At 44.0% G+C, this 24261-nt stretch overlaps 1 protein-coding gene across 6 annotated transcripts in view; it reads left to right on the forward strand.

Moving 5' to 3' along the window:
• Window positions 1–204: 204 nt before the first annotated feature.
• The window catches only part of LEMD3 (LEM domain containing 3), a 78880-nt gene continuing 54823 nt past the window's right edge, over window positions 205–24261 (forward strand). For all 6 annotated transcript variants that reach the window (XR_010590756.1, XM_042853251.2, XM_065558352.1 and 3 more), the window contains exon 1: window positions 205–2350. Coding sequence is in view for 5 of the 6 variants with exons in the window: in XM_042853251.2 (XP_042709185.2) it covers window positions 337–2350 (2014 nt within the window). In the remaining variant the exon portion in view is untranslated. The remainder of the gene's footprint in view (window positions 2351–24261) is intronic.

Consider the following 24261-nt stretch of genomic DNA (forward strand, 5'->3'; position numbering starts at 1 on the left):
CCCTCTGCCTCTCAGCCCTGGTCTAAACACAAAATTTAGATCAACCTAGATACATCACTGAGGGTGTGAAAAATTCATACCCTTGAGGTCTGGACCATAATTAAAGCAGCCAAGCCTGCTGTGTAGACATGACTAGGTCAACGAAAGACTTGTGGAAGCAGATTACCTACATTGACTGAAACCCCACTCCCATCTTGACAGGATATTTTATCCACACCTATTTCAGACCTGTTCAGCTACAGCTTTAATGGAGCAATTGGTACTAAATCTAAGCTTGCCTCATTCTTGTATCCATGGCTCCATTTTCATGTGTGTGGCAGGGGGGGATTACGTTATATGTCCACCATTTACCCCATGCCACTTCACCCAGATTTTTGCCTGCAGGATGGGGACACAACTTTGCTGGGTGGAGCCCAGCCTTCTACACCATTCCCTCCTCCGGCCCAACAGCCGCCTCCCTGGGACGTCAGAGAATGGCAGCAACCAGTGCAGCCTCCACTACGGAGTAGCTCTCACGGCTCCGTACCCTCCGGCGTCGCCCCGCTTGGCGCATTGCAACGCGTTCTTCTCGCAGGGGAGGGCCGCGCTGCTCGCAGACGGGCGCGCACGTGCGTGTCATTCACCCCGGGGCCCAGCACCAGCGTAAGGCCGTGGAGTGGAGCGCAGCGCAGGGGAAGCGTCCCCCTCCCCCTCCCGTCTGGCTGGCGTCTCCGGCGGGGGGGCGGTGCTTCCAGGGTGACAGACGGGTCTAGGCCACAGTCTAGTGCGCACGCGTCAGTTCCGGCGGGGACGGGAGAGCGGCGCGGCGCGTGGGTAGGAAACGCCGCGGCGGCGGGGCAGAGAAACATGGCGGCGGCCGCGCAGCTCACGGATGAGGAGCTGTTCTCGGAGCTTAGGCGCTTCGGCCTCTCCCCGGGGCCGGTCACCGAGAGCACCCGGCCCGTCTACCTGAAGAAGCTGAAGAAACTGCGGGAGGATGAGCGGGCCGGAGCCCGCGGCAGCGCCAACAAGACCCGGAACAGCAACAACAATAACACGGGGGCCGGGGCAGCGCCGGGCGAAGGCGGCGGCGGCAGAGCGGCCCCGGGCATGGGGGCCAGGCTGGCCAGCCCCGACCAGCCCTACTTGCCGGGCGGCGCAGGCGGGGGCAGCCGGAGCCGCGCAGCACCCCCTGCCGGGGGCGGCAAAGTGCTGCTGGGTTTCAGCTCGGACGAGTCGGATGTGGAGGCCAGTCCCAGGAGCCAGGCCGGCGCCGGGGGCGGCAGCAACAGCAGCCGGAGGGAGCGGGCGTCGCCCCCAGTCCGCGGCTTGAGGCCCGCAGCCTCCCATGGAGCCTGCAGCGAGAGGAACAGTTTCCCCCCTGAGGCGGCCAGGAGGAAGCCCAGTGCCTGGTGGGGGGCGGTGGCCAGGAGACCGACGGCCACGGCGGGGGCTCAGACTCAGGACATGCGGGAGCCTGGGGAAGGGGGGGAGGACGACGAGGAGGAGGAGCGGCAGTGGAAGAACCGGACTGTGAATGGTAATAGGCACCCCTCCCTTGGCGGCAGGGCCGAGTATTCAGACTCGGAGGAGGAGGGGGAGAGAGCCAAGCAGCAGGTATTGAAGGAGGAGACTGCAGCCCGCCAGCACCGGGGCAGACGGAGCCTGAGCAAATCTGCTGGCCCATTCACGGCCAGCAAATGTGCTGCAGCCGGCCCTGGCATGATGGAGACGGGCCAGCAAAGGGCTGGAGGAGGCGGCGGTGCTGGTGTAATCGCAATGAATGACAGGGCGGAGGCGGCTGCTGCTGGAAGTCTAGACAGGGGCAGAAATGAGGAGGAGGCAGCGGTGACGAGTGGGGGAGACTGTGAAAACTTGGACACCAGCCCTTCCACCCCCAGATACCGCAGCACCTCCTCCAAGAATTCCCCTCCACTCTTGGTACTGCCGCAGCCCACAGACATGGACAGCAGCAAAATCAGTGACCCTCTGGGCACTGTTAGGAAAGCAGCCAATAATCATGTTCTCAGCGGCGCTGCTGGTGGCTTTAATATTGAACCTAGGATTTATTCAGCTACCAACAGCCTCCCCCTGGGTGCTGCCACCCCCTCTTCCCTTAGAATCAATCACTCCAACCACACGGGCGCTAATCACACCTACCTGAAAAACACCTATAAGCAAAAGCTTTCTGAGCCTGAGGAGGAGCTTCTCCAACAGTTCAAGAGAGAGGAGATATCCACCACCGGAGGCTTCAGTGCACATTACTTGTCCATGTTTCTCTTAACTGCTGCATGCTTGTTTTTTCTGATACTGGGACTCATGTACGTGAGAATGAGAGGATCGGGAGTAGCTGAGCATGGGGAAGTCAACAGTAAGTATGAGGTCAAGGGTAAGAGGGGTCTCTTATTGTAATGGGGCATACACTTACCCAGTGCTATTTTGTGCTCTAACACTTTTCACTTCAGGGTCTTGACAGCATAATCTTTCCAATGCATTTCTAGTATAGGTAAATAGTGTTCCCACTTACTGATGTATAAATTGAGGCACAGAAGGATTATGACTTGCTCAAGGTGACCATTGAGTCTATTTGACAACTGTGTGTAGAACCTGACTCAGTCTCCTGCTCTAACCTGTTGACATCTGTCTATCTAGTATGACTTTTCTGTTTCACTAAGCACTTTCATATTTGTTTTATGACAACTCAGCTTATGAAAGGTCAATAGAAAAATTAGGTGGTAAGGCCTTATATTGGTATGATCTCAGTAAGATTCATCTGCATTCGGATGTCTTTGATCCAAATAGTAAAGCAGATTCAGTTTTAATACATAAGTGAAGCTGTGTAGTCAAATGAAGCATAACCCAGGTTTGGATGATATTTTCACAAATGAGGTTATACTGCAAAAGGTTTGGTTTTTGCTCTAGTTCAGTGGTTCTCAGATTATGGGGCAGGCCTCTCAAGGGAGGTGCAGGAATGTGTCAAGGGAGGCATGAGCTGTATGCTTTTTTGAAGAGCTCTGGCTGTTGGCCTCAGGATGCTGGGGCTGGTGCAGAAGGGCCATGCACACCCGGGAGGTGGGGACAAAGGGTGCAGCCAGAGCTCCACTGCCCTGGGGCTGACAGCTGCAGCACTGCCACGCAGGCTCAGATTCCTCCTTCCCCTGCCCTCACCAGGAGGTGGCTTGGGATCTCATCTCTTCCCCCTCCCCCCGCCCGCCTGCTGCCAGTCCTCACCCGAGGTGGTGGGCTCCAGCTGTTAGCCCTGGGGTGGCAGCAGCAGCGCAGAAGTAAGGGTGGCAATGGGGCGCTAAGTCTTCTGTGAAAAGCGATATTGATTAATATATTTTTTTTCCCACATTACTACCCTTATTTTTGTGCTGCTGCTGGCCTGCTGCTGCTTTCAGAGCTGGGTGCCTGGCCAGCAGCCACTGCTCTCTGCTTTGCCTTCAGAGCTGAATGGCGATGTGTGTGTGTGTGTGTGGGGGGGCATAAACAACTCCAGAGGGGTCCTGATCAAATAAGTTTGAGAACCACTGCTCTAGGTTGATGTGATGTAGTGCTTTCTAGCAGAGATCTTGTTCTAAATTTAAGATTGACTATCCTGTATAAAATACAGGTTGAGGCCTTAGTTTGAGCATCATAGCAGTCTTTTAAATCTTCACATAATACCTATTTGGACTTCTTAAATATGTGGAAGTAACTTTTAAAAATGACTAAAATTTAGAAATTGCCGTTCTGTAACCATAAAACAGGTACAAAAATGGAAATGTATCATCTCAGGGTGGTGAATCATGCTAATTCAACTCTTGGCCTCCCTGAAATGGGCATCAAAACTGTCTATTAACTGTAGTGGTATTTTCTTTATCCGGACAGCTGTTCATTAGAAATTAAAAAGATGACAGAATCTTGTCTTAAGGAGAGTGAGCAACAGTTAGATGGTAATGTGTAGTCATTAGTGATTTATGCTGGTCTTGGAACAGTGACTGAGATGAAAGGCTGCATACTTCCTTAGTTAAAGTAGGTGTGTAACATGCAAAAGAAACAGATGGAGGTGTAATCCGTGCCATTAACTGCTTGCAGACTAGATAGACAAACTAATTCAAGACAGAAATAAAATAGATGTAGGGAGATGAATATATTAGAATATTGTGTGTGTGCGCGCAGTGCCCTAGCACAATGGGGCCCTAATCCCTGATTGAGGCCTCTAGGTGCTACTGCAATACAAACTATTAATTTATCCCTGGAACCTACTGGGGCTCTTGCAACAGCAAATCGTTGTCTGATACATTTTGAATCCCTCTGCTATTCTGGAATGGGAAAGGCGCCCCCCCCCCATCTTTTGGCTGTGGAAAGGGATGTAGCAGTTGCGCTGCCATTTTTATGGTCTACTGCTGACAGTAGCCTTCTCAAGCAGCAACAGAGTAATAGGTATGCTTGTCAGTTTTATTGCTTCCCACATGGCTCAGAAGAGCTGCAGTGAAATTGGGCAGTCTTCTGCTGTTTGGGAAAGCTGTGAACATAAGGCAACACACTGGAATAGACTGAATACTCAGGAAGATATCCCTGTAATGTATAACCATAAGGGCTAGAAACTTTCCTCTTTTTATTAAGTGGTGCTGAGCACCACAACTCCCAGTGAAGTCTTAAAGACAAAAGTATTAAATCCTGAAGATTTTGATGGGCAAGTTTCCCACTGGTGAACAGTCAAATGGATTTTACAGAAGCCTCCTGAAGACTGAGGTCTAGTTTACAAAGTTAGGTTGACATAGCTACATTGGTCAGGGTTGTGCCATAGCTGTGCCAACCTAACCCCCAGTGTAGATGCTGCTAGGTTCAAAGAAAGTTTCATAGATGTAGCTACTGTTGCTTGGGAGGGTGGTGTTCCTAAGTGAATGGGGAGAAGGGGGTAACAACAACCTTTTCATCAGTGTAGGCTCTACATTAGAGTTATGCTGGCACAGTCTGGTGACCTAGCTATGCCTGTGTAGTCTCCGGAGTGTGGCTATACCATAAGCTGGATTTCTCAGTCACTATACTAAAAGTACATTGTATGTAAACGTATCTTGACCTTTTTGTATTTGGAAGAAAGCTACTTCTCTTTTGAATCAGAGTTTAGAGCAGTGGTGTCATAAGAACGGCCATACTGGGTCAGACCAAAGGTCCATCTAGTCCATCCAGTATCCTGTCTTCCGACAGTGGCCAATGTCAGGTGCCCCAGAGGGAATGAACAGACAGGTAATCATCAAGTGATCCATTCCCTGTTGCTCATTTCCAGCTTCTGGCAAACAGAGGCTAGGGACACTATCCCTGCCTGTCCTGACTAATAGCCATTGATGGACCTATCCTGCAGGATATATGTTCAGCCCTCACACTGAGCAAATATGTCAAAAAAGGTAAAGGGGTCACAATCAATGCTTGGTCCTATTCTGCTTCCTTTGCATTGTCTAGGTGGTAGAAAGGCAGTGGAAACCACCTGTACGTTCCCTGCCGGAGACCCCTCTGATGAAGGGAGGCCCCTAGAGGACTATAAATAGAGGCGGTGTGCATCTGATTCGCAGATCATTTTTGCGGATATCTGCAAATTTGCAGGGCTTTAGATATAAAATTTAGGTCCCATCTATCTGCGTTCGGCAAAAATGGTCCGTGGATATCTGCGGATTTGCAGGGTTCTAACTATAAAGCCAATCCTGCATGTCTTTCTCCACAGCCTCTGGCATAGGGCGCAAGTTGAGGGCAGGAAAGGCATCTGATTGGAGCGTAACATGCTTTGGCTACTTCCAGCTAGTGTATGGTCCCTGGGTAACTATTGCCACGTAGTGCCAGCAGCCTCCAGGCTACTCCAATCTTGACTTGGGCAGAGAATTGCGGAACCTGTAACTGGTTATTTGTTCTCAGCTTCTCTTTTTCTCTCTCTCCTGCTGTCTTGGGTGGCTGTGTCAGGTGCTTCTTAGGCTCAGATAAAGCCAGCCTAGCTCTCTCCTGCAGGAGCCTGGTGGCTCCTATAGTTCTGTGGGATGTCACCTACATTCCTCCCCATAGTGACAGGGTCGATTCAACATTTTCTTTTTAAAATAGTACAGTATGTCTCAGGCAACATACTAGAATTAATAATCAAATACCTATTTTCTTGTCACCTCTTAAAGGCCACAAGTTGGACATCACTGTTTCAGAGTAACTAGTCCTATGTTCTATTATAGAAAACACTTTTCCTGTATAATTGCTTTGGACTTTACTGAATTGTATTTCACACTTTTTTATGGAAATAACTTGGAGTTGGAACAAAAGCCTCTCAAAACATCAGTCAGATAGTGTCTCTCTCTCTCTCTCTCCTCCCTCTTCCCCCCCAGTGAAATGGAACTAAGTTTTAGGAAAACAATTTGCTGGGTATAACTTTCTTCGCATAACAATCCAGGTACTGAGAGAGTGCTTTTTCTGTTGAGTGTAAGACATGGTAAAAGGTAGTTAAAGCCCCCCCCCCCCTTTTTTTTTTAAAACCCTGTTCAACACTTTGATTAGAAAAGTGGCAAGCACTAACTCTTTCATGAAGTAATGACTTGTAAACATCAGTGCATAAGTTCTTGTGTCCTGTGTAAGTGGTGTGCACATTAAATTAGTCTCTAGTATATGACTGGGCATTGAGTGGTTGAACTTCAAAAACTGACTGTCATCTTTCAGTTCTCATTTTCTCAAAAAGCCTTAGCATCTTTCTATTCCTACCCCCAAACTATTTAAAAAACAAACAAACAAAAAAAACTGCATAGTTGGAATATTCCATAAACTTTTAGATTACATTTCAGCTATGTCTGTCACTTTGCACCAGAATTACATCTTAAAGAAACAAGCTATTTTAAATATTATTTTTGAGCTCTCCCTCGAAACTGGCCCTATCTCTTCTCATAGTTCACTGTCATTGTGTCAAGAAACACTCCTGTTGCGAAGCACAGCAATGAAAGAGTTTAATTTCAGACTGGAGCATTTTTGGCATAACTTTTTTTTTTTTTTTTGGCTTGTATTCGGTTGTTTTCCCACAACTGGGAATCCTCAAGGAATGAGTAAAGTGCTGTGTGATTTATACCTACAAACACAAAAATTTACTTTTTACAATGCATACACATCTTTCACTTTCATGTAAGTTTTTGTTTCTGAGCCTCAGTAAGGTCTAGCTCACTCCAAAATGTGTAAGCCAGTAACGGTGAAATCCATTTTTTGCTGAACTGTATAAAACTTTTAGCTCATGACTGAGTTTACTCTTTGGAGCCAGTGTGATGTGAAGAAGTGAGGTTCTTACCCACGAAAGCTTATGCTCCCAATACTTCTGTTAGTCTTAAAGGTGCCACAGGACTCTCTGTTGCTTTTTAGTGGGATGTTAGTGATCCAGCTGTGATACTGTGAATACATATAGCTGTTAAGTGTCTCTGCATGAACTGCCAAGCACTTCAAGTGACTGCTCATCTTGACAGGTTTCAGAGTGGTAGGCGTGTTAGTCTGTATCAGCAAACACAACGAGGAGTCCTTGTGGCACCTATGAGACTAACAGATTTATTTGGACATATGCTTTCGTGAGTTAGAACCCACTTTGTCAGATGCATGGAGTGTAAAATACAGGAGTAGGTATAAATACACCTCTATTCCGATATAACGCGACCCGATATAACACGAATTCGGATATAACGCGGTAAAGCAGCGCTCCAGGGGGACGGGCCTGCGCACTCCAGTGGATCAAAGCAAGTTCGATATAACTCAGTTTCACCTATAACGCGGTAAGATTTTTTGGCTCCCAAGGGCAGCATTATATCGGGGTAGAGGTGTACATGAAAAGATGTGAGTTCCCTTACTAAGTGTGAGGTCAGTCTAACAAGACAATTGAATTGAGTTCTTCTTGTGTTTTTTCACAGTAAAAGAATGGGAAATTCAAATAAGGATTCTAGAGATGTAACCTCTCCTCCAGCAAATAAGTCTTGAGTGCATAGTAAGGTTTTTGTTGGCAAAATAAGAAAAAGGAGAGTATTGTATAGTGCAAAGTGAAATTGTTAAACTAGTTCAATACATGCTGGGAAATAACGTCTCTGGCACATCACTCTAAAAGCAGTGAGGACACGAGACATTAAAAGAAAAGTAGTATATGTTTGGAGACTTTATATGGTAGGTTGTATGTAAGAGAGACACGGTGCGCTCAACTTCTGTTATTGAGAGACAAACATTTGAGCTTAAACGCCGCTATTCTTGTCCCGAAGAAGAGCTCTGTATAAACTCAAAAGCTTGTTTCTTACCGAAAGAAGTTGGTTCAATAAAATATACTACAACACCCCCTTGTCTCTATAATATCTTGGGACCAACACAGCTACAACACTATATACATTTTTTATGCAATCAGTACTGTGTAGTTTGTTTCATAAATGGCAGAGTAGAAGATATGTGATGTGGAGACTCAGTGGTCTAGTTCCTTGTTGGGGTCATTGACTTGTTTAGAGGTAGACTAAAGTTCTGAATCAAAGAATTGGAAAGCAGAGCCAAGAATGAATGTCTTCATATTGGGGCCATGTTTTGGGTTAGTTGGCCAGGAACCTAAATCCTTGATTTAAACACTTCAGGTTTGCGCACATTTTGGAGCTCTTGGGAGCAAACTGGATTTATAAGGGGTAGAGTGCAGTGCTACTTATTGGTGGAGAACAGGGCTGTGAAGGAACTTGGTTACAGTAAATTCCTTTCACTATCTATTAAAATCACCATCTATAAGCTTAATTTGTTCTCTGAAAATAATGCTATTATCTTTCGCTTTGTACATGACTACTTTCTACCATGAGATAATTTTGAAACTGGAGTTACCTGGCGATTTTATCTGATTTGTGAAGCTGATCAAAAAATAAATCGCTTTGCTCTTCGGGTCTGAGTGCAGTGCTTACAGTAGTAAAAATTAATTGTTGTTGGTTAACAAAATGTGTGTGGTGTAAGCAAACAAAGATCCAATATTGAATCAGAAAATGAACACATAGGCCTAAAGAGGATGAAATTCTCTTGACCCCCTATGCTATTTAACACTTATCAGTGACCTGGAAGAAAAATCATCACTGATTGCACTTGACCCCAGTAAATAATGAAGAGAACAGCTCAACAGGTGACCAATTCCGAGCAATCTGGATTGCTTGGTAAGCTGGGCACTAGCAAACAATATGCGTTTTAATATGGCTAAACGTATACATCTGGGAACAAAACGTAGGCTATACTTGCAAGGTGGGGGACACTATCCTAGGAAGCAATGACTTTGAAAAAGATTTGGGGGTCATGGTGCGACTCTGTGGCCAAAATAGCTAATGCAATCCTGGAATGCATAAACAGGAAAATCTTAAGTAGAAATAGAGAGGTTATTTTACCTCTGTATTTGGCACTGGTGTGTCCGCTGTTGGAATACGGTGGGCAAGTCTACACTACAAAATTAAGTCAACCTAAGTTATGTCGACGTATAGCCACCACAGTAATTAAATAGCTTTTGCATGGCCATACTACACTCCTTGCATTGGAGGTGCGCATCCACACCAGAAACACTTGGACCGATTTAACTGTCAGTGTGGGGCATTGTGGGACAGTTTCTGAAAGGCAGCAACAGTGGATGCATAGGTGGGGTGGCTGTATGTGAGTGCTGGAAGCTCCCTAGAAGTATAGGTGAGGCACCAGTGCCGGGACCGTGGCCCCATGCCTTACTTCCCCTGAGGCTCTGACTTCGCTCCATCCCAAGGCCCTGCCCCATATCTGAGGGTCCCCCGCTTGCACTTCTCCACCCCCTCCCCCGGAGAGGTGTGGGTGGGGGGGAAGAGGTAGAGTGGGGGCAGGGCCTTGTGGGGAAGAAATGGAGTATAGGTGGGGCCCCAGGGAGTGGCCACTGTCTGCGTGCTGGTGGCTCCCCCACTTCTTGGGAGCTTCTAGCGGCAGCGCTTCAGAGGTGGCGGGCCAGCATTCCTCCAAAGGGAGGTGCACTGCATCTGGCATTTCTTGCCCATTTGGGAAGGTTTAACCTCCCCAAGCCTCTTATTCCAGCCGCCCACGAATGGATGTAAGCAAGGCAGTGTCTACACTGACACTGTATCTACCTAATTACATTGACCTAAGCGCTATGCCTCTTGCAGTGGTGGAGTTAAATCGGTGTAGGGGGTGAGATACATTGGTGCAAGCTACCTTTTAGTGAAGAGGCTTACAAAGTTGGGTCGACGTAAGTTGACTTATGTCAACCTAATTCTGTAATGTAGACCAGGGCTGTGTCAACTTCTGATGTCTGATTTAGAAAGGATGTTGATAAATTGGAGAGGGTTCAGAGAAGAGCCCTGAGAATGATTAAAGAATTAGAAACATGCCTTATGGTCTTACAGTGATTGATTCAAGGACTTAATGTGTTTAGCTTAACAGAGAAAAGGTTAAGGGGTGACTTGATTACAGTCTATAAGTATCTATCTGGGGAACATTATGAGATATTTGGGCTTCTCCGTCTAACAAAGAAAGGTATAACACTATCCAGTGGTTAGAAGTTGAAGCTAAACAAATTCAGACTGGCAATAAAGCATACATTTTTGACCGGGAGTGTAATTAACCATTTGAACAATTTACCATGGTTCATGGTGACCATTTTTAAATCAAGATTTAAAAAAAAAAAGATATGTTCTTGGAATTATTTTGGGAATATTATTTGGCCTGTTTTACAGGAGATCAGACTAATGATCACAATGGTCCCTTCTGGCCCTGAAATCTAAAATGTAAAAGAAAAAGCTTTAAAAATATTTTTAGAAAAATTAGACAAGCTGTTCTGAATGAGATGCAGAGTTAAGAGGCTGTACCAGTTTGAGGAAGTTTTGCTCGGAATACAAAGAATCTGTTTTATGCTCTGATGGAGTAAGAAGAGACCACTTTCTTCTAAAAGATGATATTCTATCATTCTTCAAGTTGTAAAAGTAATGAGGTTATTCAGGGATGTTCCTATGGGTGTACTTACAAATTTAAGAAATAGGGGAACTGGCGGTGAATCTATCATGGCAGTCTTCTATCTTTGTCAGGGTATTTTGCACCTGCATTCTTGTGTAAGCACAAAGAATGCAGGTGCAAAATACCATGCTTTTAGAAGGTGCTACCAATTTTAAAATACTGCTTATGATACTTCAGTTGTGTGAAAATTGCCTAATAAGTGGGATAGAGGCGAGGGGTTTTTTCTTTAATAAACTGAACACTTTAAGAAAAGTGTATTCCTTTAATTACTGAATGCTTTCTTTTACACTGATTATTTAGTTTGTTCAGCAAAATCTAGGGCATTCTTCTTTACACTTCAGTTGCAAGTTCCCTTTTAACCAAAAACCTGGTGGCAGATGGAAATTAAGAGGAACTGAAAGGATAGTGTCCTATTATTCATAATGCACAAATGAGTAACTCTCCTAAAAAACCTTAGAAGATTCTGACAAGTTTCTTCTTGGCTTTGCAAGCTGTTCAATTGACTGCCTATTTGTCCATGGGCAGGTATTGTCAAATATTCCAGTGAAAATGCTTTGATGTAGTCGGCAGGTTTTTTATTGAATCATGATGCCATGTATTATCAAGCCCACTTAAATGTCTTGATCACTCACTTGGTATTAGCATGCAGCAAACTTTTTTTTGGGGGGGGAGAAACATGTACTGCTTGAGAGTTGAGCATCTTGATTGGTTGGGACTCTTCTAGAACAAATGTATGTATATCTTTATTTGAATACCAGGCCATCAATAGACCTGACGGTTCACAAAGCACATTAATCAAGTTTTAAAGACTTCCTCCCTGCTCTGAAGAGCCTACAGTCTAAACTGACTACACAAACATACATAATGAACTCAGAAGGGATAGGAGTACTTGTGGCACCTTAGAGACTAACACATTTAGAGCATAAGCTTTTGTGAGCTACAGCCTACTTCATCGGATGCATGTAGTGAAAAATACAGTAGGGGTGTGTGTGTGTACACACACACACACACAACATGAAACAATGGGTGTTACTATACACACTATGGGCAGGTCTTCGCTACGGGGGTGTGTGTCGATTTAAGATATGCAAATTCAGCTACGCGAACAGCGTAGCTGAATTCGACCTATTGGAGGCAACTTACCCCGCTGTGAGGACGGCGGCAAAATTGACCTCAGCGGCTCCCCGTCGACGGCGCTTACTCCCACCTCCGCTGGTGGAGTAGGAGCGTCGATTCGGGGATCGATTGTAGCGTCCCAACGAGACGCGATAATTCGATCCCCGAGAGATCGATTTCTACATGCCGATTCAGGCGGGTAGTGGAGACCTAGCCTATAAGGAGAGTGATCAGTTAAGGTGAGCTTTTATCAGCAGGAGAGGAAAAAAACCTGTTTGTAGTGGTAATGAAAATGGCCCATTTCCAGCTGTTGACAAGGAGATATGAGGAACTGTAAGGGGGGGGGCGGGCGGCGGAATAAGCATGGGAAAATAGTTTTACTTTGTGTAATGGCCCATCCACTTCCAGTCTTTGTTCAAGCCTAATTTAATGGTGTCCAATTTGCAAATTAATTCCAATTCAGCAGTCTCTCATTGGAGGCTGTTTTTTGAAGTTTTTGTTGTTATAATATTGCGACTTTTAGGTCTGTAATCGAGTGGCCAGGGAGATTGAAGTGTTCTCCAACTGGTTTTTGAATGTTATAATTCTTGACGTCTGATTTGTGTCCATTTATTCTTTTACGTAGAGACTGTCCGTTTTGGCCAATGTACGTGGCAGAGGGGCATTGTTGGCACATGATAGCACATATCACATTGGTAGATGTGCAGGTGAACGAGCCTCTGATAGTGTGGCTGATGTAATTAGGTCTTATGATGGTGTCCCCTGAATAGATATGTGGACAGAGTTGGCAACGGGCTTTGTTGCAAGGATAGGTTCCTGGGTTAGTGTTTTTGGTGTGTGGTTTGTGGTTGCTGGTGAGTATTTGCTTCAGGTTTGGGGGCTGTCTGTAAGCAAGGACTGGCCTGTCTCCCAAGATCTGTGAGAGTGATGGATCGTCCTTCAGGATAGGTTTTAGATCCTTGATGATGAGCTGGAGATGTTTTAGTTGGGGGCTGAAGGTGATGGCTAGTGGCATTCTGTTACTTTCTTTGTTGGGCCTGTCCTGTAGTAGGTGACTTCTGGGTACTCGTCTGGCTCTGTCAATCTGTTTTTTCACTTCAGCAGGTGGATATTGTAGTTGTAAGATCTCTTGATAGAGATCTTGTAGGTGTTTCTCTCTGTCTGAGGGGTTGGAGCAAATGCGATTGTCTACAGCCAAGCTCTATGATACAATGGATCGAGTGGTGTGGTCTGGATGAAAGCTGGAGGCATGTAGGTAAGTATAGCAGTCAGTAGGTTTCCGGTATAGGGTGGTGTTTATGTGGCCATCGTTTATTAGTACTGTAGTTTCCAGGAAGTGGATCTCTTGTGTGGACTGGTCCAGGCTGAGGTTGATGGTGGGGTGGAAATTGTTGAAATCATGATGGAATTCCTAAAGGGCTTCTTTTCCACGGGTCCAGATGATGAAGATGTCATCAGTGTAGCGCAAGTAGATAGGGGCATTAGGGGACGAGAGCTGAGGAAGCGTTGTTCTAAGTCAGCCATAAAAATGTTGGCATATTGTGGGGCCATGCGGGTACCTATAGCAGTGCTGCTGATTTGAAGGTACACATTGTCGCCAAATGTGAAATAGTTATGGGTGAGGACAAAGTTACAAAGTTCAGCCACCAGATTTGCCATGACATTATCGGCTTGTAGTCCATCTTTGTCTGACCATTAGTGATCTTCCTGAAAACACCATCCTAGCCGCTATGGATGTAGAAGCCCTGAACACAAACATTCCACACAAAGATGGACTACAAGCCGTCAGGAACAGTATCCCCGATAATGTCATGGCAAACCTGGTGGCTGAAATTCGTAACTTTGTACTCACCCATAACTATTTCACACCAGCGACCACATAACAAAAACGCTAACCCAGGAACCTATCCTTGCAACAAAGCCCGTTGCCAACTCTGTCCACATATCTATTCAGGGGATACCATCATAGGACCTAATCACATCGGCCACACTATCAGAGACTCGTTCACTTGCACATCTACCAATGTGATATATGCCATCATGTGCCAGCAGTGCCCCTCTGCCATGTACATTGGCCAAACCGGACAGTCTCTAAGTAAAAAAATAAATGGACACAATCAGATGTCAAGAATTATAACATTCAAAAACCAGTTGAAAACTTCAATCTCCTTGGCCACTCGATTACAGACCTAAGTCGCAATATTACAACAAAAAAACTTCAAAACCAGACTCCGAGAGACTGCTGAATTGGAATTAATTTGCAAATTGGACACCATTAAATTAGGCTTGAACAAAGACTGGGAGTGAATGGGCCATTACACAAACTATTTCCCCATGCTTATTCCGCCACGCCCCCCCCCCCCCTTACAGTTCCTCATATCTTTGTCAACAGCTGGAAATGGGCCATTTTCATTACCACTACAAACAGTTTTTTTTACTCTCCTGCTGATAAAAGCTCACCTTAACTGATCACTCTCCTTATAGTGTGTATAGTAACACCCATTGTTTCATGTTCTCTCTGTGTTGTGTGTGTATGTATATGTGTGTGTGTATATCTATCTATCTCTTCCTACTGTATTTTCCACTACATGCATCCGATGAAGCATGCTGTAGCCCACAAAAGCTTATGCTCAAATAAATTTGTTAGTCTAAGGTGCCACAAGTACTCCTATTCTTTTTGCGGATAAAGACTAACACAGCTGCTACTCTGAAACCTGTCAGAAGGGATAGGGGAGGGAGAGGAAGGTTCTGACATGAAACCTCCTCCAACATACGGAGAAAAGATGCACACAATCAAGCTGACCGAAGAGTTGGCCTGCATATTTTCATTTAAAAAGACTTTTTATAGTTGCAGTGTTTTCTATTTCTGTTTAATTTCATTTCTTTTTTGTAACCGTTCAATCTTGAAGAATATTCACACTTAAATGCTAACATAACACTTTTAGAAAGGTAATTCTTTCATATTTTAGAACTTCATTTAACTTCTGCATTATTCTGAGTTAAAAATAAGTAATTTTTTTAAATTAGGCATAAGTATATATCTAAGGCTATGCCTACTGCAGACCATAAAGTCTTACTTTTTTGTTACTTTTGTTGCAGCTAATAAATTAGTGCTCGTAAATATATGATCAATCTTTAAATAATAAATAATGTCAAATACCAACCCTAGTCCTTCACCTGTGTTCTTCAGTTATAAGCATGCTGGCTTGCTGTAAGCGTAATCACAAATGCTGAGATGTCTTTTTCCCTAATTTAACAAGTCCATTCCAACAACCCATTGAAATGCTTTTTTGAAAAGGAAAAAAACAGAAGTTATTGCCACACTTATTATTTGTACTGTGGTGTGCCTAGGGGTGGGTAGTAAGAACAATGGGGCTCCATTGTTCTAAGCACTGTACATGCAATATTAAGACAGCTCCTGCCCCAAAGCATACAGCTTAGCTATGACAAGAATACAATGGGGTCTGGGATGAGAGGAAAAGGATGGTACAACTTAGACTAGAGGAGCACAATGTAATGGTAAACTCATTACACTGATAGCAATGGGCAGTGGTCACAGCACGCTAGTTGTTTAACTGCTTTCAAGTGTTTGTAGGTATTACAACGGAGGTGAATTTTAAGGAGGTATTTGAAGAATGACAGTGTAGGGGCTTTGTGGAATTATTTTGGTGGAGCTCCTTCAGTGCCCTCTATACCTTCTATAAGGTGCATGTGAAGGTATTGAGGGGCAGAACAGGACTAAAAGGCAATTAAGGGTGGCAGCCTTGGTGGAGTAGAGGCATTGGGATTGAAGGTCTGAAAATGTGTGACCTAAAATACAGGGAAAACTGAGCTATGAAGGGCTTTAAAAATGAAGTCTGGTAGCTTTTGTTTTTGCAATGGAAAAAGGGTAGTCAGAGGAGTGTGACGAAAGGGGATGATGTGGTTGGAATCAGAGGTTTTGCTTGCTATGGGGCAAGGTGGGCAATTGCCCCCATGCATTGGTTCCTTTCTCCCCCTCTCCCCCCAAGTTTTTTTGAAATGATGCACCTGGTTGGAATGACTTGCCAAGGAAATATTTGCAGCAACATGTTGAATTGAATTAAGTGGGCCAAACGGCATTCTTCAAGACTAGAAGGGAGGAGGAGGCTGCAGAAGTCAAGAAACGAGATGGGGGGGCCTGGACAAGAGTTCTAGTTGTGTGGACACCTCTTTTCTATATCTCAGAAGTTGTGCAGGAAAAAGCAGCAAGAATTAGATGTCGCGTGTAGGCGTGTGCAGTATATTGTAGTATCTTAATTTTGACTTCTGATAGATTTTAAGTACTTTGGACGGGGTGGGTTGGGTGGGAATTCTTTATACATACATCAGTAACCATGCAAACCAAATTGCTGTGCTTCTAGGTTAACATGTTTTAGCTACCGTCCTGTTTGTCAAAGAAAACAGAATGTTGGACAGTTCCGGTATACAGAAAATAAGGTTCCCTGCTGTAGTCTAAGCATGGCATGTGGCATAGTGATATGCCTGGAGATTGGTATGTCCCAGCTTTTGGGATTTCTGACACTGAATATCCCTTTTCAAATATTGGTATAAACAGTCTAGTTAAGATACCTGACAATGGAAGAGATCTGAAAAGAGTAGTATTAAAGGAGGTTTGAGACTTGGGTGAGGTGAAAATGGTATGGATAAAAAACTAAATAGTAAACCAAGAAAGCTGATCAGAAGGTGCAACGTGAGTGACAAATTCCTGTCGTCTTAAAATAATTTCTTATTCTTCATGCTGTTTCTAAATTAACTTTGGCTGCATATGTTCATGTGCTAGGGAGACAGCTAACATTCTGGCTAGTGCTTAAATAACTTAACTTTATAAACTGGGTCAGACATCTACTCAGTCACTTTGGACCAGATTATTTTGAAAGGTATTTAGGTGGCTGAAGATGCAGATAGGCTCCTAGTGAGATTTTTCATTTGCTTCTTTAGGTTCCAAAATATTTTTAAAAATATGACTTTACCTGGCTAACTCATTGGGACAGAGAAAAAATAAATTTGACTTAAATCACTTACACAGCCTATTTTTTAGGATTATCCCTCCATTTTAAGTCCTAAAGAGTTGGGTGTCCTCTGAACTTCTGAAAATATCCTTCAAAATCTCTTAAGATTTAATGTCAGCACCTTAAAATAACAGAGACCAGCTGTACCTGTGAATAAATTCCGGAACATAGTATTTGCCAATTGATTTTGCAGCCACATGAGTAAATATTGGAGAATCACTTGAGCTGTTGTCAAAGAAACAGGCAGTGATGTGCTCTGTTAGGATAAGTTGAACCTCTGTTCTAAAACTATCATTATTTTCTTCTTAATTTTTTATTTCCTTTTCAGATCACTTGGTAGAGATAAATTATTTGCATCTTCCAAAGAATTATGGTTATGTGCCTTGTAGTGAGTCCATAGTTAGAATTGCATTTTAAAATGGATTGTAAGTAGGGCCCTTCCAAATTCACGGCCATGAAAAATGTGTCATGAACCACGAAATCTGATCTCCCCCTGTGAAATCTGGTCTTTTGTGTGTTTACCCTCTACTATACAGATTTAATGGGGGAGACGAGCGAGGGAGCTTCAGGGGGTCGCAAGCTTATTTTAGGGAGGGGGTCATGGTATTGCTACCCTTACTTCTGCGCTGCCTTCAGAGCTGGATGGCCCAACTCTGAAGGCAGCGTCTCACCAGCAGCAGTGCAGAAGTAAGGGTGGCAATATCATACCATGCCATCCTTAATTCTATGCTGCTGCTGGGGAGAGCTCTGAAGGCAGTGCCACTGCCAGCATCAGTGCAGAAGTAAGGGTAGCAGTACCGCAACACCACCTACAATAACCTTGTGACACCTCCCTACTCCCCCCAACTCCTTTTTGGGTCAGGACCCCTACAATTACAACACTGTGAAATTTCAGATTTAAATAGCTGAAATCATATAATTTACAATTTTTAAATTCTTTGTGACTGTGAAATTGACCAAAATGGACCATGAATTTGGTAGGGTTCAAGTTATAAGTCAGGCATGAATTCCTGTTTTTCCTCTAAAGAGGGGTCAGTTGATCTAAAATGTCAATGTTGGTTTTTATGCCATTTTAATTTACGAGGTAGCTCTTATTTGGTTTCTTTCAATTTTTAATAGGAAGTGTTTGAAATTAGGCTTTGGTTTAATTTTTCTTGGCATTCCTACTTCTCTTTTTGACTTTCTATTAAACTGTCTACACAAAAACTGTTAGGCAGATTGATTTATGAATAATTGCCAAAAATTAATGTGTTATATTTTAAAGTTTGTTCTCTGTATGCAAGCCTGTTTGGGGATGGGTGCACATAAAATCTTTTAGCAAATCTGTACCTCTGTCCTTGGTGGTCTTCCCCTCTCTCCCAGTTTCTCCCTTGTTTATGTTTTAAAATATTCCATGAAATTTAATATGCAAGAAACTTCATTGTGAAGTAGTTAATGTGGTTGCGCACATACTATAGTTAACACAAACTCACAAAAACCAGGAAAGTAAAAAGTTAATCCACCTAACAAATCTTTATCCACAGGCAAACATCTTGTCATTACTACACCTATCATACATCAGACCATACATTGTAATTTTGCTCACTGGAGTCCTCGGTGGGTTAGGTGCCCTAGTGGTCAGCGCACTTAATGCCACCTCCCTGACTTGCAGTCCAGGCCCTCTTTTAAATAGAGGTGGGCAGTGGTAGGGGAGCCTGGGTTGGCTCACTCTGTCTGGCTTTGACCCAGGCCTTAAAAGGGTCAACAGTGTCTGACCCCCAAAGGTGCCCTCTGAGTTACTTTCCCTGGGTCTCTTCCTACTCTCTGCTGTTCTTCCCTACCTTCCAGTCCAGTGCGAAAAGAAGGTAAAGTATACCAACCAGTCAGCCCCAACTAGGCTCGATGTACAGTAATGATACTAATTGGATCTATCCGTGGATTGGTCTGAGGATTTTATGATAAGAGGCGGGCCATTTGTGCAGAAGGCTGACAAAATAAAAAAACCAACCCCTTCAGCTGCCAATAAATAAAGACCTTGATTGCAATGGAAGTATCAGTGTTTCTATCTTTTAACAAAGTTTATAAATCATCATTATCTGTGTTCCTGGCAATCCTTAATGGGAGAGGTGACACTGACGAGCTCTGGGAAGCTTTGTGAAGAGTGGTTTGTAGGTCAGGGTAAGGTGCATGCACTGGTGAAGATGCTCATCTGTCTGGCGATTGCCATGTTGGTTTATAATGTTCCTGGTAGAAAACCCAGATTTGCAGAGGTATGTTGATCCGAACATCATTTAAAAGATAGATGGCTAGATTCTGCCTATTCCAAAACTGGTCAGCATGTTGAGTCTAGAAATCACAAAGTCCCACTTCTCTGGAGCCTTACAATTTCTAATTGAAAGGAACTGTCATCAGTTGAATCAAGAATGTTCTTTGCTTCAGAAGGGCAAGGTCCACAAGATCACGAACAAATGAAAATTCCAAAGGATTTGCTTTTAAATCACATTTTCAAATTTTCGATCAGACTGTTTAGGAATTCTTGCATTATTTTCATCGAGGTTTCATCTGTAGCAGCAACGGGTCGATGTGGGGAAAGTGCAACATCTCCGCTATTAAGTCCGTCTGAAAGATTTCAGGATTACTCTACTCTAAAAGGCGCACACTTTTTCAAGCAGATCCCCAACGCTGCTCACAAGGCCTTGGAGCTGCAAGTTGAGGGAATTCAAATGACCAGTAATATTGCACAGAAAAGCTATCTGTGACAAAGGGGACATTATTAATAAATTCCAGGAACTCGCAAGCCTGATTGGTCTTGTGGTTTGAAAGAAATTCTATTTCTTTTTGAAGCACACACTAACACATGCCTCCTATTAACAAGCGAAGGTCATTGTGCTGCAACAGGTCACTGTATTCAGCTGAAACGTCTTGTAAAAGCTTTAAAAAGACAATGTTGCAAGCTAGAAGTTGAGCATATGTAGTTCACTAATCTCATCGTAATACCCATTCTTTTTTTTCAAGTCCCCAGACAACTTACTGCAGAAGACAGTCTGGTGAATAGTGCAGTGAAGTGTGTTTAATGAATGGTGTATCGCTGCCAAATATGAAGCAATGCCCTTCTCTTTCCCTGTCATGGAGGTACCTCCATCTGTAACAAACAAGTTTACTTTCTGCAGATCTAAGCCTTTTTTTCCCCAGAGACTTTTACCTTTTCAGAAATGATCTCTCAAGTGGTGTAGGTTTCTAATGGCATTAAGCACAAAAATTCTTCCTTGAAAATGTCATCATAAAATCTAAGAAACAGCAATAGCTAGGCAATGTCACTTAAATCACTTGATTTATCCACTACAAGAAAGATGTCTATGGCATTTTTTAAAATCGGAAAGCAGTGCTGACAAACAATCCTCGTAAATTACCTCCAGTCTTCACACTGATGTGGAATAAGACAGGGGACATTGCTTCACACTGTTCACAATGTCATCTTTGTTTTTATCTCTAGCAAATAGCTCCTCCAGCATTTCCAAAATGTACTTCTTCAAAAGCTCGGCATCCAGGAAAGGCTTTTTCTTTTTAGCTAATATCAACATTATCCGAAGAGAAGCAGCTGTTGAGAATGACATTTGAAGCGTTTGGCAGTTTATAGGCCCGGCATCTCTGGGCTCCTGGCCAACAGCCAACGTTCTCCAGTCACCCAGCTCTCAAGGCAGCGCCACTGCCAGCAGCAGTGCAGAAGTAAGAGTGGTATAGTATTGCCACCTTTAGTTCTGCACTGCTGCTGGCAGCAGTGCCACCTTCAGAGCTGGGTGTCTGGCTAGCAGTCACCACTCTCCAGTCGACCAGTCACTGATTAATTTATGCCAGGGTTTGAGCTATAGCACCTCTTTCGTTACAAATTGAGCATTGCCAGTAGGTTACTTACTAAAGAAGTCATAGGCAAATGATAGGCAGCGCATCAGTGTTTGTGAATGTAATTATAAATTTTTTTAAGGAGAGCTGGCAAGCCACAGAGGAAGACTTGGTGGGCCATATTTGGCCCACGGGCCGCCTCTTGAGTATCGTTGGCGTACAGTCTTAGTTCCTTGGGGAGGCTTCTCTGGTACCCTTGTCAGGAGCCAGGTAGGTTTGTTCTCCTCTCCTTTCTGAGCTGAGTTGTTCCCCTTTCTACCCTTTCTCCACTTGGAGTGTAGTGCTCCACTGTAGGGCTGGAGGGGCGGGGCTTCCTGTGTCCAGTAGTGTCTTTTAACTCCATCACGTCCCCCCAAATTCCTTATTTCACTCTTCTGCACATATCTCTTCAGTAGATTATTTTTTCCCCAACACTTGGTTGTATAGGGAGATAGTTTAGTAAAAGGGAGTTCGCAAGAAGACAGAGGGTTGTGGAAATATGACATCCCTGATTTGGGGGAGGAGAGCAAAATTAGATTGAGTGCCTGTGATGGATGGTAGTTGTGATAGTGGCAAGATGTGTGCCTGGGAGAGGAATAGAGCAATTATGCTGTTGGGGGGTCTTAACTCTTCATTTCCTTGATATTGCAAAAATGTTATGTATGAACTTTAATTGTTTCATAAATCAGTTTTCTGTGTATTAATTTCCTAACAAGATTACAGGGTGGAATTTTTCAGCAGCACTGATGTGGACCTAAGTGTGCCCAGTGAAGCCAATGAATGGTTGAAAACTCCACTCCTAATGTTTAAGCATTAGATGTCACCCTCACATACAAATTCTCACAATCTCTGCTTCTCTTCCTGGTTCCCCCAACTTTAGAATGGTGGTTGGTGGCAGTCTTGGGTCAGTGAACTTCCCAGGGTTTTCCTCAGGGGGACCTTTGTGGTGGTGAGCCATGGGAAGTTTGTCAGACTGAGGCTTATTCACTATGGGCTTGTCTACATTACCAGCTAGATCGACGGGCAGCGATCGATCCAGCGGGGGTCGATTTATCGCATCTAGTCTAGATGTGATAAATCGACTGCAGAGCGCTCTCCCGTCTACTCCGGTACTCCACCCAGGCGAGAGGCGCAGGCGACGGGGGAGCGTCAGCCATTGACTTACCGCAGTGAAAACACCGTGATAAGTAGTTCTAAGTACGTTATTCACATAGCTGAAGTTGCGTAACTTAGATCGATTTCTTCCCCCTCTCCCCCGTGTAGACCAGGCCAACGGGAGTTTGGAGTTTTGCTTGTTTGGGGAGTATGCGTGCTAGTTTCCCTTCTCCTGCAGCCTTTTAGGAGCTGGGATAGAGGGGAGAAAAGAAAATTAAGGATTGTGTTTGGGGAATGAGAGGGCAATAGAAGCAGTATTGCCAAATGCAAACATTCAAAAATCATGTATCAGACCTCCCCAAATCATGAGATTAAAAAACAAAAAAACCCCTCACTTTTGTAGGGCTTCTGACTTTTGAGCTGTTACGCAAATAGGGGGTGGGCTGCTTCCTAGTATGATTATTACAACTTAACTTAAAATGCACAATGAGCCTCTGCCATGGTTCGTAGGACTAGCTGTGCCTTTGATCCTCTTCTGGTCTCTGAATGCTCCCCTTCAGGTGTTCACTTCTCTGTGGAATCTCATGATTCTCCCACTCTGACTGGGTCCAAGGCTATAGTGCCTGTTTACCAACCATCATTGCTCAGCAGATCTGACTGAGTTCAGTTACCTGCAGTTCTTTCCGAAGGCAGCTGTGATCAGTGGTGAATACAGTGACACAAAACAACCTTGTCAGCCCATAGTGTTTAATCTCAACAGTGGGAACAAGTATATCAAGAGGGAGGTTTTTAACACAATAAAAGATCTATACACGTATGTTTACCTAAGGGCTAGTTTTCCCATACACCCCAACATCTGAGGATTGGGGTTTAGTCTGCTCCCCAGAAGTCTCTCTCTCTCTCTCCTCTTTTTATCCACTCCAAAGTTCTTTGACACCTGCATTGTTCTTTAAGTACTGGTAAATGGGTAGGGTTATCTGATGCTATTGCCCCTTTCCTGCATAAGTGCAAGTAATGCCTGCTTGAATGATCCCTTTATAATTCTGTGGTAAACACAAAACAAACAAATGGAACATATAATAAAACATTACAGGCAGGTTTCACAACTTCTGTGTTGGTGGCTTGGAAGGGCCTCTCCTAATCCCTGAGGTGGGGAGCTTCCATTCTGTCATCTGTCAGCCTTCTTTGTCCTCTTCCTCAGTCGTATTCTTCCTCCATGTTTCCCATGGTCTCATCTTCCATTTGTCTTTTCTGAATTGCGTGCTCAATTGTGTTCAATGTACATTCTGTTCTCGACAGAATAAGCTGAGATTCTGATTCCTGGCCTGGAGGGTGGAATTAAGGATGCTACCATATCTGAAAGCAAATTTTTTCAAAGGATCTGTTCCTTATGCAAAGCATTATAGAAATGAGACAGAAGTATGAAAGAATAATGACTCGGCATAGACTTTAGTAGTATTCTTATTGCTATTCTACTTTGTGTGTAATGTCAGCATATTTTTCTTGTGTGTGTGTGTAAATATATATGCGTGCAGCATAGAGGGATAGTTGTATACATACTGGTATTTCTATGAGGAGATACTGAGCATTTCCAGGGACTTAAATTTAGTGCAGAATCGTGAAATTCATGTTGGTCTGTTTCATCCCCAGCTCTGTTGGGTCGTGGGCATCAACAATTTTCTTCAACTGGGTCGCCAGAAGAAAGTTTGGAAACCACTGCTCTAGATCCACCATAGTTACGGTCGAGAGAAGCTACTGTTGAAAAGGCGACTTTTTTCCTTGGTACTCTAAAATCCATACGCATATTCACATTGTTGTGGAAAATTGGTTGTATCTTATCAGGGTTTGGGACAGGAATAGTGGTACGGATTTTGAATCATTTGATCAAGAGGTTGCCAAGGCAGGGCCATGGGGGAAAAAGGGACTTGTCAGTAAATTTAGGTTAGTCACCTGAAAACAGAGTTCTTCAGGATGACTTCTGCATATTCCCTGGAACCTTTTTTAATAGCAGTTCCTGTTGGAGCACTCTTGTGCCCCTGGCTCCCTCCCTCATTTGGTTCCTGACATTTGGAGGATGAAGTTATAGAAGGGGGCATGTAAAGGCAGTCTTAACTGAGTGATGAAACCGGGAACGTTCTCCCATGGGTACAAAGAAGGTTTCATGAGCTGACTGTATTAGATTGAGATCCCATAGAGGTGTGGGCACTGTAACTGGAGG

This window comes from Chrysemys picta, chromosome 1, assembly GCF_011386835.1.
Source record: "Chrysemys picta bellii isolate R12L10 chromosome 1, ASM1138683v2, whole genome shotgun sequence".
Classification (NCBI taxonomy): domain Eukaryota; kingdom Metazoa; phylum Chordata; order Testudines; family Emydidae; genus Chrysemys; species Chrysemys picta.